The sequence below is a fragment of the Mustelus asterias genome, chromosome 2 (assembly GCF_964213995.1).
Source record: "Mustelus asterias chromosome 2, sMusAst1.hap1.1, whole genome shotgun sequence".
Taxonomy (NCBI): Eukaryota; Metazoa; Chordata; class Chondrichthyes; order Carcharhiniformes; family Triakidae; genus Mustelus; species Mustelus asterias.
The window spans coordinates 132,926,129-132,940,220 of record NC_135802.1 but is presented as its reverse complement, the minus strand read 5'-3'; the positions used below and the strand labels follow the sequence as shown (position 1 = coordinate 132,940,220).

The following is a 14,092-nucleotide window of genomic DNA, read 5'->3' as shown; positions in this document are numbered from 1 at the left end:
ATAAGGTGCCCAAAACTGAGCAAAATACTCCAAATGTAATCTGGCCAATGATTTGTAGAGGTGTTAACATCACTTCCTTGCTCTTATATTCTCCACCTCTATTTATAAACCTAAGGGTTTATCAGCTGCCTTAACTGCTTCAACTTACCTGGCCACCTACAGAGAACCCCAAGGTCTCTCTGCTCCTGTACCTCCCCTCAAAGTTGTACTATTGAGGCTGTATTGTCTCTTCACGTTTCTTCTACCAAAATCCCTTTTAGTAGCTCTTATAAGCTGCTTTGTGGCTCTTTGCTGGTCTTTGCATTTTTCCCATGCATCTGTGCTGTTTTTGCATTTTAGTAACCCCTTTCCTATAGTTTAATGCTGTCCCTTATTTCTTTAGTTGTTCAGGGCTGGCTTTTCTGTGAAGTGGCATTTTTCCTTCTCGGGCATAAACTCATTCTGTATTGCATTAAATGTTGCTTTAAATATCCTCTACTGTTCTTCAGTTGTTTTTCCCATTAGCAGATTTTCCCAGTTTACTGTGGACAATCTCTGTCACATCTATTTAAAGCAGGTCATACGTAAATCTAAAATACTAGTAGCTGATTTGTGCTTTTCACTTTGAAATGCTACATTGAACTTGGTCATGTTATGATCACTATTTAGTAAATGTTCACGCACAATTCGATTACTAATTAAATCCTGCTCGTTACTAAATCCGATCTTGCTTGTCCCCTTGTTGCATCCAGGACACATTGCTGTAGGAAATTACCCTGGACACAGTCCAGAAATTCACTACCTTTCTGACAGCTAGCCGCTTGTCTGCTTCTACCAGTCTGTTAAAGTTAAAATCCCTCATTAATACTACTATGCCTTTGCTACACATGTGCGAAACTTATGCACTTATATGATCTAGCATTCAGAGCTGCTACCAGGGGGTCTATACACAACACCAATTACAGTTTTAGATTCTATATTGTTCCTCAGCTCCACCCATACCATTTTTTTCTTGCAAGATTTTGGTTGTGATTTGGTGATGTTATAGTCAAAGCTTTTAACAGAATCTGTCAATAACTTATTTTGCTTATATCTGTATTCGTTTATAACATGCAAATATTTGTCCATTTAAGCATTATGGTAGATTGCATTTTTTTAAAAAAAGGGATACTGATTAAAGCTAGGCATTTTGCAGGAAAATAAGATGAGAACCAACCACCAGATGGTACCAGTGAGTGGCACTGGTGTTTAGGATGAGTCCTCACAATTATCTTTTGGTCAATGAAGTGACTTGAGGAGAATAAGGGCAACAAAAATAAATGGTTAACCTATTTGAAGGGAAAAAAATGTAAAATGTGTATGTACTGTGCTTTCAGGATGCTAAAAGAATCCCACCCACAGTGACCTCTCCATTGTCTGTGGTAAGTAAAAACCACTCGGGTAGTCTTGCATCATGGAAGTCTTTTATCTTGGAATTTGTCTTTCTATTATTCACACAAGCTGTGTTGAGATGAACTTAATTTCCCCAAACTAGTGTGTGTTTGCCTGTGTATATACCCTGTTTATAATAATTAAAAACTGTTTCACTTCAATTTGGACACCAAACTCACTTACCATGATTGCTAAAAGCTTATGAATGTTGAACATAATCTTGATAAGTCCTCAAGCCATTGTAGCTCTCCAGAATGTTGTTTAAGATGGTTTTAAGAGTAGATAGAACTTTGAATAGCTTGAATGCAACTCATTTAAAAACTATCTTTTCCCTTTATCTTTTCTCCACTCATTATCTTAACTAATATTTCATGCCTGCTCCGCAACTCTGATCATGCTTAATGTGAACTTTGTTTCAGTCCTTGGAGAAAAGCGCTGTAGATGCAACTGGCTGGCAATCCAAAATGAGAAAGGTAGGATGTTGTGGAACCTTTATCCTACTGGGTAAATGTGTACATTTCATTTGAAGGGATAACTTGGAAAATGTAACCTAAAAAGGATTCCATATATATTTAATTTGGGTAAATATGAAGCATTATCGGGCAACAGTTTGCTTGTTAGTTTTTGATAGACTGAGCGACAGTAGAGGATTTTGTTTGATGCGAGTGGCAAGTGAACTCGCAGCCTAAAGTTAAAGGGATCCAAGCAGTAAATACAAAGTTCATAATCCCATCTCTGACTGTTCAACGCTCCAATGATTGGCTGCAAGTGGGACTTCTTGGGAGGAAGTCCCACCTTGGCTGCTGGCCAATCTGATTGGACGGCATCTCTCTCGTCCCCTAAACATTGGCCACTTAAAAGCCTCAATTGGGGCAGTTTCCACTCAAGATCTTACCCGCCCAAGTGTACAATCGCTGTGATGCTGGGGCACTCACGAACTTGGAGAGAATCCTATCGCTGCAATTTCAACCCTCCTACCCCCACCACCTAAAAACTTGTCAGTGGGGAGTGTAAAATTCAAGCCTTGAATTTTGTCATCAGATCATGCTTGGTGAAAAGTCTTGCAGTGGTTCTTAAAGTTGAAGTACATGTGTGATGAATCAACAATGACAACAGAAGTCAATTAGGCTTAAATAGCAGAAGCATAATATTGCCAGAGCAGCTGTTAGTACATTCAGCTGCCTTGGTGAAAGTAGTTTGATTGTCTCTTTCCATGTGCTACACACAGAGTTTTGTGCTATGAGCCAGTTCCTGCTAGCTTTGGTAAACGGAAGAAGGGCTTTGGGAAGAAGGATTTTACTAAATTTCAGTGTATCTATTTGTAAATTTTTAGTTGCTAACTCTAATTTTACATTGCAAAATACCAAATAATTTCCTTTATTGTTTTGCAGATAGTCCTGCTTCTTGAAGTTTTTATATATATAATTTTCCATGGGCATAGAGGTCTACACCGAAAAGGCCCTTTGGCCCATTGCCTATGTCGGTCAACTATCCTAATCCCATTTTCCAGCACTTGACCCATAGCCTTATATGTCTTGGCATCCCAAGCGCACATTTAAATACTTCCGAAATGTTATGAGAGTCTGTGTCTTCACCACCCTTTTCAAGCAGAGTGTTCCAGACTCTCACCACCTCTGGGTGAAAAAGTTTTTCCTCATCCCCTCTAAGCCTCCTGTTCCTTACCTTAAATCCATGCGCACTGGTCATTGATCCCTCCACTAAAGGGAATGCATTGATTGGTGCATTATTTGATGAATAACTGTAATGTAGCTCTAATTTAAATAACCCCTATTATAAAAACATGCAAAATTAAAATTTGTTAATGCAAGTTTTAAAATTTTATTTTTACTTATTTTCAGCTGGAAGCACAGCGCCCTCCAGTCCAGAAACTGCAAACACCTGTGATTGTTTCTGGAACTGCAAATCGATCCATCTTTTTCAAGCCATCCTTGACCCCTGGAGGGCAGGGTAATAGACATTTTGACAGGACAGAAACTCAAAACAATGTGAGAAATGAATGTATATTTTTAAAATATCTGCATGTTATGACACTTGAAACTATCTGTCCTTCCCCATCCAATTCTTATCCGCCTATCCCTCTCTTCCTTTCTTAAATACATCTGTAATTTTCATCTCACCTACTGTCTATGGTAGTGAGTTCCCCACTTGTGTCACTCTCTTGGAAATAATTTTCAACCGAGTTCCCTATTTGATTTCCTGGTTACCATCTTATATTCATGACTTCCAGTTCCCCTCTATCCCACAAGTGGAAACATGCTTCTGTCCACTGTATAAATCCTTTCATAATTTTAAAAGGATGAATTACATTACATCTTTTCCTTCTCATTTCAAGAGGAAAGAGACCCATTCTGTTCATTCTTTTCTGACAGATGTGACTTCACAGCTCTGGTGCCATCTTTGTAAATCATTTTTGCACTCTCACCAGAGCTTCTCTATCCTTTTTTTGAATAGAGCTGCGCACAGTACTCCATGTGGTCTAACCATGTTTGTTGCAAGTTTTGCATAATTCCTCTGCTTTTCAATTAAATTCTTTCTGAAATAATGTTTGTGGTTCATTTACATTTAAGGCCTTATTGACCTGTGTGGCAGCTTCTCGTGATGTCTTTGTATTTCCTTTGCTCCTCTACCCCATTTAGATTCTTATTTTGTAAGTAATATATGGTCTTCGTTTTTCTTATAAAAATGTAATCCCATACGCGTATAAATTTGTAAATTTCCAGCTACAAGTTTTTCCATTACAATTCTTTGTTCCTCTTATTGACCATACCCCCCAATTTGGTGTCATCGTCAAATTTAGAGATCCAAAGTCTGATCCATTAATGTTAATGGTCAACTATATTCAACATATTAGAAAAAGCATATAGAGGCTCTGGTGAAAGAATGCAAAAATGATTCACGAAGATGGCACCAGAGCTGTGAGAAAAGAATGAGCAGTCTGGGACATGGGTGCAACTTCATAATGTGTTTTTTTTCATTTCTTCATTGTAAATGGGTGTTGTTGGCAAGGCCAGCACTCGTTGCTCATAAATCTGATATGTGGTATATTTTTTAAAAATAGGTATTTCATCTCGATGAGTATCAGATTTTATAAGCTGAAAGGTTTTACCAGTGACTTGACTTTTTTTAAAAAATGTTTAAGCTAATGTGCACTAAAGGCATTATATACGTAAAATATCAGATCCGTGTCTTAAATGCCTATTTCTTTGCGTTTTCAGAGAGCGAGGGAGAAATCGCCTGTCCCTGAAATTAATCTTCAAGCGGCAAAAAGGTATAGTACATGCAATGCTATTAGCATCAAATTACTTTGTTGGGAGTTTTATAATGTATCATTAATTAATCAGATTTTCTTTGGCACTCATTTTTATTTGTATTTTAGTGATAGCAGCTCTTCATATCAGATAATTGGTTCTCATGCAACCAATGGTCTTACATCTGGGGGAGCTGGTGGAAAAATGAAGAGAGATAAAGGACATTATTCATCCAGAGGTTCACAGGAGGTTAGAATAAATTGTCTTTTAATTATAATTCAGTATTGCTTAGCTTTCAAGCATCAGCAACTTATCTTTACCCGGTGGAATAATTGTTACACTATTGATCTTTCACTTTATACTGTATTCCTTACATGTGGTGTTGCAAGAAATGTTGGGTTGATTCCATTGTTTGACATGATGGATTTTTTCACCTTTTTGAGGCCTGTGAATGGCAAAGGTTTTTATTTCCACACACCTGGCCTCTTGCAGTTTATTGATGATGGTGGCAGCCTTTTGTCTTGCGAGACAGTGGTTTGCGCTGTGGTGGTCAGCTCTGTGTTAAGCACTTGGTGGGGCCCAGGGGCCCCACACTGGTATGATCGTCTCTGTGACATTTGCTGCAGAGTAGGTGTCTGTTTTCTCTGGACCCTCTCTCGGCCAGCTGAATCTTGTGATTCTGCCCATCCTTTTCCAATGCCCGTGCAAACAGTCAGCCTCCAGAGGTAAGACATCAGCAACTGTTCTTCAGTTGTCGGTGTTGTCTGTCACCTTCCTATCTTGCCTGCAAATGTCATTGTAACGAAGGAGTAGAAGTCCAGGATGGTATGTCCCTTCCCCAGAGGCCAGTTCTTATGGAAGATATTTGGATAAACAGCTGACCTCCATCTAATGGACGTGGCCAAGCCACTGCAAACACTCCTGGACCTCTGAGTTGGTGAAGAGATGCTGAGAATACATCTGAGACAACTAAAGTGGAAACAGTTTAGCCTTTCTTGTTACCTCATAAATGGTTTCCAGATCTCACCACTACAGAGGAGTGCACCGAGGACAAAGGCTTGGTAGACTCATGGTTTGGTGTTCTCGATCAGGTTGCAGTTGTTCCATACTCTCAGCTTGGACGTAACAGTTGCAGTTTTTGTAATGCATCTGTTGATTTCAGTATCGGGTGACAAATTGCTGGTGGTAGTGGAGCCGAGCTATGTGGCAATATCAAAAACTTCCACCATCACGTTGCCAATGCTGATAGATGGCAGTATGGCAATATCCTGGACCATAACATTTGTCTTCCCAATGCTGACGGTCAAATCAAACTTTACAGGTGTTCTATCCATTTATCGCAAATCAAGGTGTTTCTCAATTTGGAATGCTAGTGTGGCATCATTGGCACAGAGCAATTCTCTGAGGACTTGGTGCACCTTTGTTTGGCATGTCAGGCAAGCAAAGCTGAATAGCTTTCCGTTAATTCTGAAATATAAGTAGACATCTTCTGTAAATGATGTAAAGGCATATGACAGCAGCAAAGATAAGACTATGCCAAAGGATTTTTGTGCCAGAACACAACCCTGTTTGACTCCTGTGTGGATCTCAAAAGGGTTCCAATGCTGTTCCAACATAGTTGATCTTGTCCATTGTTGCCATGGACAGAGGTGGTCACATGAGCAAATTCAGCAGGCAGCGATTTTTTCCAGCTTAAGTAGACTGCCTCTGCTCACGTGGTCAAATGCTTTGATGAGATCGATGAAAGCAATATGTAGTGGTCTTTGTTTATGGGAATTGCAGTTTCCAACTGAGGAGATGATGTCAGTTGTGGAAAACTGCACTGATATTAGTTAGCATAGAAGGAAGCCATTCGGCCCATCGAGTCTGCACCAACCATGATCCCAGCTAGTCCCCCTGACACTAAGGGACAATTTAGCATGGCGAATCCACCCAACGCACACACCTTTGGACTGTGGGAGGAAACCGGAGCACCTGGAGGAAACCCACGCAGATACGGGGAGAATGTGCAAACTCCACATAGATAGTGACCCAAGCCAGGAATCAAGCCTGGGTCCCTGGAGTTGAGGCAGCAGTGCGAATCACTGTGCCACCCGGATGGAGACGCAGGTTTTTTTATTGTAAATTTTACTTGAGAACAAAACAGTTGTTTGCATGGAAGCAAGCAGATGCCCAACATAAAAGCACTTCCAATCATCATTCTCAGACATGCATTCATTGTTCAGCTAATTCACAATGGGGCATTACAGGTGAGATAGAAGCATGCCATTCTAGGCAGGGCTGAGCAAAGATCGGGAAAGGAGGACTAATTGGATAGCTCTTTCAAAGGCCAGGCACAAGTACGACAGGCTGAGTGGCATCCTTCTATGTCGTATGAATCCTTGAATTATTTAACGATTTCTATAAATGGGGTGTGAAGAGAGTTCCTCTGACAATTCTATTTCCCGTGGTCAGTATTCGCTAACAACTATAAAGACAGCTTTTTACATTACTCCACATAGAATATTATACATGAACAGCCAGCTGTAAAATAGTTTTCAAGTTAAGGTTAAAACTCAATACTGGGATGGAGAAAATCAATTATATTCTACATTAAACACTGCCCAAGATAAAGATCCAAGGCTGTGCAAACAAAGAGCTAGTCTAATATTCCAGATGCTGATGAGCCAGTTGTGCAGTTCCAGCGTTTTCTGTTTTATTTTGGATTTACAGAACTGACATTTCTATCCACACTGCTCCAGGGAATGCACAATACAGTCAGAGTATGGGAAGCAGAGAACTCTATTCATCCCAAAGAACTAACACCTCTTACCGTTAGTAACTGAATGCCCAGAATGACTTGCCATTCGGGCATGGCACTTGTGGCCTCGGAGAGCGTCTGGTAGGCTAGTTCCACCAGCTTCTGGATGGATTTGCTGATCTGGCAGATGGGAACGCAGAGTCCGATGGCTGAGCTGCTTCCCATTCCTCAGGTTTACCATGTCGCTCAGAGCAATGGTGGACAGTGACCTTCGAGTCGGGTGTAATCTTCACACTGTTGTGATATGATCAGCCAGAATCTGTAATCTGATGAGGGCAATACTTTCCATGTTGTGCTCAGCAGGGAAATGCCTCAATGGTTTTGGAATGGCTGTGGTCACCCTTGTTCATAGAATCATAGAAACCCTACTGTGCAGAAAGAGGCCATTTGGCCCATCGAGTCTGCACCGACCACAATCCCACCCAGGCCCTACCCCCATATCCCTACATATTTACCTGCTAATCCCGCTAACCTACACATCTCAGGACACTAAGGGGCAATTTTTAGCATGGCCAATCAACCTAACCCGCACATCTTTGGACTGGGAGGAAACCGGAGCACCCGGTTCTTCTACATGGTCACAATTTTTGCAATAAGCATATCCTGGGACACTGGCCCCCTCCAACAGAGACCGAGTGGTTCATGCAGATGCTGCAGGTGCCGGGTCACTCTGCTTGATGAGTTCGGGAGATAGTGTGTCAGCACCTGGAGCTTACTCGTCTGCTAGAACCAAGGAGTTATATTGTTAAACATTGAAGAGATTTGTATTGGATGAATAAATAAATGGATTTGTCATAGAATATTCAAATAAATGTATCTGGGGAAACGTTTGGTAGTAATAATTCTGGCGCTATTTCTAACTCATTGAAAATTTCTGATGTAATATAGTTGCAATGTGGAAATGAATCTTGTCATTCATAAGTCCCAAAAGGGTCGAAAAATCCTTCAATGGTTTTTACACTTTAAAATTGTTCCAAGGATGAGAAAAATATTACAAAATGATAGATTATTTCACATTTTGTAAAAACTGCAGTAAACTGGTAATGCTTAGTCCAAGGAAATCAAGGAGTTCCATTTAGCATATTTCCTTCCTTTCCCTTCGTAGATTTAAAAATGTATATATTTTCATGTTTTTAGGAATAACTTTAGAATAGGTAGTGCATTGGGGAGTAGCTAATGTGGTTGGAATTTGGTGCAAACCACCAAAGGGACAGGTTCTGAGTGATTTGTCTCTCTTTTCATCCCCAGTTTGATGTATTAATTTTTATAAACATAGGTACTTTATCACTTGTTGGGTGTCAATATAGTTCAAGGGATATGTGGATATGGATTATAAGGCAGTTTAGGTGACTGATTTCAATACTACTAATCCCTGGAATGTATTGAGATTGTAGACTCCGTTTGCCTATTTGCATTCGAGTGACATTTCAGAAATTCTAAAAAAAGAGTTAAAGACGTGGAGGGGTCACGAGAAGTAGTGATCATGTTGAACAGAATGTTGTCAGCGTAAGTGGAAACTGACACTCTTTCAGATGATGTCATTGAGGGACAGCATGTGGATGAGAAACAGGAGGGAAGGGTGTCGAGATTAAATCGTTGTGGGACACCAGAGGCAACATTGGGAATAACAGAAGTTATTGTAGTACATCCTCTGCCTACAATTGTAGCCAATGAGATTGGAACCAGATATGTTCAGTCCCACCCAGTTGGGTGGTGATGAAGCGGTTCTAGAGGAGGATGGTGTGATGAACCGTCAGAGGCTTCAGATAGAATGAAGAGGGGCAATTAATCTTGTCACAATCATATAGGATGTCATTTATAATTTGAAAACCATTTTGGTACTGTTGCCTATAAAGGGTCAAAATTAAAGTCTCATATTCAAATCCTTTGAATTAGCAGCAGTGCAGTCTGATTATCAACTTGGCTTTAAGCATTGTAATTAAATTCTTAGTTCCTTTAATTCCCCCTCACTTGATATATGCAACACTTATGATGTATTATACATTTGCCAACATTTTTGCAGTGATGCAATTTGTTTGATCATTTTCAGTGTTTGTGCTCAATGTTAGAACTATAACTTGCAAATGTTGTGCCCCCTGCAGGTCCAGGCCGCAGCCCCAAAACTTCCAGAAGTATCTTTACCAATTAAAAGTACTGCATTGCCTACCTTTAATTTTGGCTCCCCTTGCACAGCTGCGTCACCTGTAACACCTATAACAAAATCTTTTCCTGACAAGGTATAGTTCTCTTGCATGTTGCATTTTTATTTTCATATGGTGTATATCCGCCTTGCAGAGGATATGGATTGCATTTACCTCAGTTCAGTAGACCACATGGCACTGTCCTGGGGGATTCCTCATAACAGCATTTTATGTAATTGCCTGTAGAAGTATTCCCTTTGAAATAGACTTATGAATGTTGCTTGTAGGTTTAAACTTGGGAGTACAATTTTCCTCTGCCTTCTGTATCAAAAAAGTGAAAGTTATACATTTTTTTGAAGCCTAAGAGATTCAATTTCTCCTCGTGGCTTTATTTATTGGTTGTGCCTTTTGCTATTCTTTTGTCTCCCTGCACAGGGGATAAGTTTAAAACTTTTAAGATTTAGCTAAAGTTTTAACACAGGTTTCAAGGGCACCTGTCAAGCTAATGTTGGGTTCAAAATTAACATTGTCTAAATATCTAGCACCAAAACCATTTTTTGGATGGTAGGAATAGTCTTGTGCCCTCTGTCAGCAATATTCACAAATGTCAGATCAATTGTTTACTACCCTAGGTAGGGGAAAAGGAACAAGTATTAATAATGGGAGAGAGCAGCTCTGTAATCCATGTGTGTTTGTATTGTAATAATTTTTTATTCTTGTGTAGGCAGTGGTATCCAGTCCTAACAGTGTTGCCTTTACCTTTTCTACACCGAATATAAAAGCAACTGAGGCAAATCTGCAACCTCTTTCAGTATCTGTAAGTAGTTTTGTTGAGCACTAATTTCTTTAAGTTCTAATGTTGGAGAATACATTTTTAAAGGCAATTTAATATATATCTGCCCAATTTATTCCTGCAAGTTGAGTAGTTGATTGGAAATAATTCAGTACAACTTCCAAGCTATTGAAAGTGAAGTGACAGCAATGGCAGTTGATGTGATATAATGTCGTTGCCACTTGTAAAAGTTAATTCTGTTTCTTTTTTTCATATATCTCTTCCCCACCATCACACAGACTGGTTTTACCTTTAGTGAGCCGATCGACAAATCAGTTCCATTCATTATTGTATCAGCCAGACCTTCCATTAATGCAGGTAGGCATACTTTTACTGTGTATAATTAAAATCAATCAATGACCGCTTGATACTGACAACTGATGAACTCTTTCATGCAACATTTTAGTGAAATGCACCACTTCTATTTCTACGCCAACAAATGAGAGAAAAGATGAAGAATGTGATGGACCATTGAAACCTGCTAAAACTCTGAAGCAAGGCAGTGTCTTAGACATTTTGAAAGGACCTGGTGAGTGTTTTTTTAAGGAGTATTTAAAAATAAGCATGCTTCCCCCACATACGCTGCAAAGTAATATCCACTTTGTAGGGTTCACTTGGAGATTAGCTATTGACCTGCCACATAACAGATGAATTCTTTTAACACTTGACAGCTGAACTATAGCATTTTTCAGTAACATTATGAAACTTGGATGCCAGGCCATACAAGTGTCTTGTGTTGACAGGTATAAGGGTACCATGCTAATGTGTGATGAGAAGCTGAAAATTATAAAGTTGATTGCTCAAGTTTAGTAATAGTAATGCAAATTAAATTATTCTAGTACTACACTATACCATTAATTTATATAATTAGTTTGTGTAGAATTGGTTTAACTATACTTTGTGTGCATTTCTGATTAGATTGTGATATAACGTAATTTCTGCTGCAGGTTAGGAAGTTTGTCTCATGGAGGACTAGAGTAATTTGGCTGTGTTTCAAGTATTGTTAATTTGCTTGGTTGAGCAGAAAGGGCCGTCTAGACAGATATATTGAAGTGCTGTTTGCCAATATACCCTGTGTCTGATATATGCAATCTTATGTAACACAATTCCGTTGCACTAGTAAGGGGTGTGTGTGCACGTGCAAACAAGCTACTTAAACTTGTGTCTTCTGTTTATATTTTTTTACCTGTTCCAAGAGTTCACTTTGCCATCATCGTCCACACAATGTGCAGTCAAGTCCTTGGATAATTCACCAGCAGCTGTGAAATCTTTACCATCTACTACTGGCAAAAACAGTTCCTCCACTGAGAGCTCAAGCACCTTTGGATTTGGCGACAAGTTCAAACCAACTGAAGGTTCCTGGCAGTGTGGCTCCTGCTTTCTACAAAACAAAAGCACAGATAGTAAATGTGTTGCTTGTCAGATCGCTAAATCTGCACTTCCCAAACAGACTAATAATGAGTCAGCAAACAGAGACAAAGCTACATCTAAAGGGACTCCATTGACTTTTGGAGACAAATTCAAATCTGCAGGGGGCACATGGAGCTGTGACATCTGTTTGGTTCAAAATAAATCAGAAGTTGTAAAATGTGTGGCTTGTGAAACACCAAAACCTGGAACTGGAGTCAAAACTTTGTCTGCAGTAACTGAAAGTACAAAAGACAGAGTGTCAAACACTCCCTGCAGTACATCAGGGGGCTTGGGATTGGCAGATCAATTTAAGAAACCTGAAGGTGTTTGGGACTGTGCTGTGTGCCTCTTACAAAACAAAGCTGAAGACAGCAAGTGTGTGGCTTGTCAGTCCATTAAGCCAGGTAGGTGTTTTTTTTCTTCTCCCCACCCTCACTATATGGCCTATTCTTTCCAACCATCATTCATTTTCTATGGATCCCGAATTGCTTTGTGAAGGATATTATGGAATTTCATGATTTTTGCTCCGTCATTATGCATCTATGTTGGAGTGGTGTGTGACTTGCATCCATTGAGTTAAATGATGAATATTGCAACATGCTCCTGACTGGAGCTTGTAGATGGTGAAAAGCTTTTGATTGATCAGGATAGGCTACTATAGATGCACACTGCACCTACCGTTGCAACTATGTTGTTGATGTGGTTACACTTTAGTTCTGATGAGCATTGCTCCAGATGTTAATGAAGGGAGACTGCTCTGGTGACCAAGGTAAGTTGTTGAGCCTTTTGTTGTTGGGAGTTGGTTATTGCCAGATGTAAATTCGACCAACCACTTTTCAACCTATGTCTGGAAGTTGTCCATGTCCTGCTGTTTGAAGAATTGACCAAAGTAAAATAGTCAGTGAGAAACCTTATTCCTGACATTATGATGGAGGGATGTTTGGGGTGTGAGGGACTTGCAGTATGACCTTGAAACCGAGGATGATTGGCTTCTAGCCACAACCATATTTGCTTTTCAATTCAGCAGAAAATGTTGGAAGTACTCAAGTCAGGCAGCATTTGTGGCTGGAGTTAAACTTATTTTTCATCAGAACCTGGAAAGGTTACAAATGACTAAATTTAAACCAAGTGAAAGTTGTGGGAGAGAGTGGAAAAAGAACAAAGGGAAGATCTTTGGTAGAGTGGAAGGTATAGAAATCGAATGACAAAAAGGGTTGATGCTGGACCAAAGGTCTGCTGGGTTTGATTCCGTTCACTAGAGGATTTTCCTGTTTACACCCATTGATCTTGATGGCATACACTGAAAGTTGCCCTGATATGGAGAGTGGCTACTTTCAACTTTCCTAGTATCGACTCTTGCATCCATTATGTATGGATTGAAGCTATGAGGAGGTCTGGAGATGAGCAGTTCTGGCAGGAACTGAACTGAATATTGTCTGGCGGCTTATTGGTTAGTAGGTGTCACTTGATTGTTCCATCAATATGGTTGGGTATGAATTACTGGTGCTGTATTTAATTCATTTTAATCATTGCATATTGCTGCCCTGTGACTTTTCACACAAGTCAAGACTATGTGTAGCCTTCAGGTAAAATGGAATTAAAGGCTAGAGGATAATTAATGCAGATGGTGCAGATATTCAATTTGTATGGAGCTCTACACCTGAAATATTAATGCACCTGCTCTCTTTAGAGACTAAGTGTGTTCACAGGCATGACCTTTCGATTCCTGTCGCTTGTCATTTTAATTCCTGTCCAAGGCCTGCTACATTGTCCCAGTGAACCTCAGTGCAGGCTTGAGGAACAGTTTCTCATCTTTTGTCTTAGCAGTCTACAGCCTTTGGGCTCAGTATTGAATTCAACCAATTTAAATAGAGTCATAGAAGTTTACAGCATGGAAACAGGCCCTTCGGCTCAACTTGTCCATGCCACCCTTTTTAACCACTAAGCTAGTCCCAATTGCCCGCATTTGGCCCATATCCCTCGATGGCCATCTTACTCATGTAACTGCCTAAATGCTTTTTAAAAGACAAAATCGTACCCGCCTCTACAAGTATCTCTGGCAGCTTGTTCCAGACACCACCCTCAGTGAAAAAATTGCCCCTCTGGACCCTTTTGTATCTCTCCCCTCACCTTAAACCCTCTAGTTTTAGACTCCCCTACCTTTGGGAAAAGATATTGATTATCTAGCTAATTTATGCCCCTCATTATTTTATAGACCTCTACAAGATCA

The 14,092-nt window shown here is 39.9% G+C and overlaps 1 protein-coding gene across 3 annotated transcripts in view; it reads left to right on the top strand.

The window, feature by feature from the left end:
• Positions 1–14,092, top strand: part of nup153 (nucleoporin 153) — a 61,753-nt gene that overhangs the window by 21,742 nt on the left and 25,919 nt on the right. For 2 of the 3 annotated variants that reach the window (XM_078241874.1, XM_078241860.1), the window contains exons 7-16: positions 1,356–1,400; positions 1,830–1,883; positions 3,270–3,416; positions 4,647–4,699; positions 4,808–4,928; positions 9,582–9,716; positions 10,345–10,437; positions 10,692–10,770; positions 10,859–10,981; positions 11,649–12,266. In XM_078241874.1, the coding sequence (XP_078098000.1) occupies positions 1,356–1,400; positions 1,830–1,883; positions 3,270–3,416; positions 4,647–4,699; positions 4,808–4,928; positions 9,582–9,716; positions 10,345–10,437; positions 10,692–10,770; positions 10,859–10,981; positions 11,649–12,266 (1,468 nt within the window). Of the gene's footprint in view, positions 1–1,355; positions 1,401–1,829; positions 1,884–3,269; positions 3,417–4,646; positions 4,700–4,807; positions 4,929–9,581; positions 9,717–10,344; positions 10,438–10,691; positions 10,771–10,858; positions 10,982–11,648; positions 12,273–14,092 lie in introns of all 3 variants that reach the window. The other variant, XM_078241867.1, reaches the window with a different exon arrangement.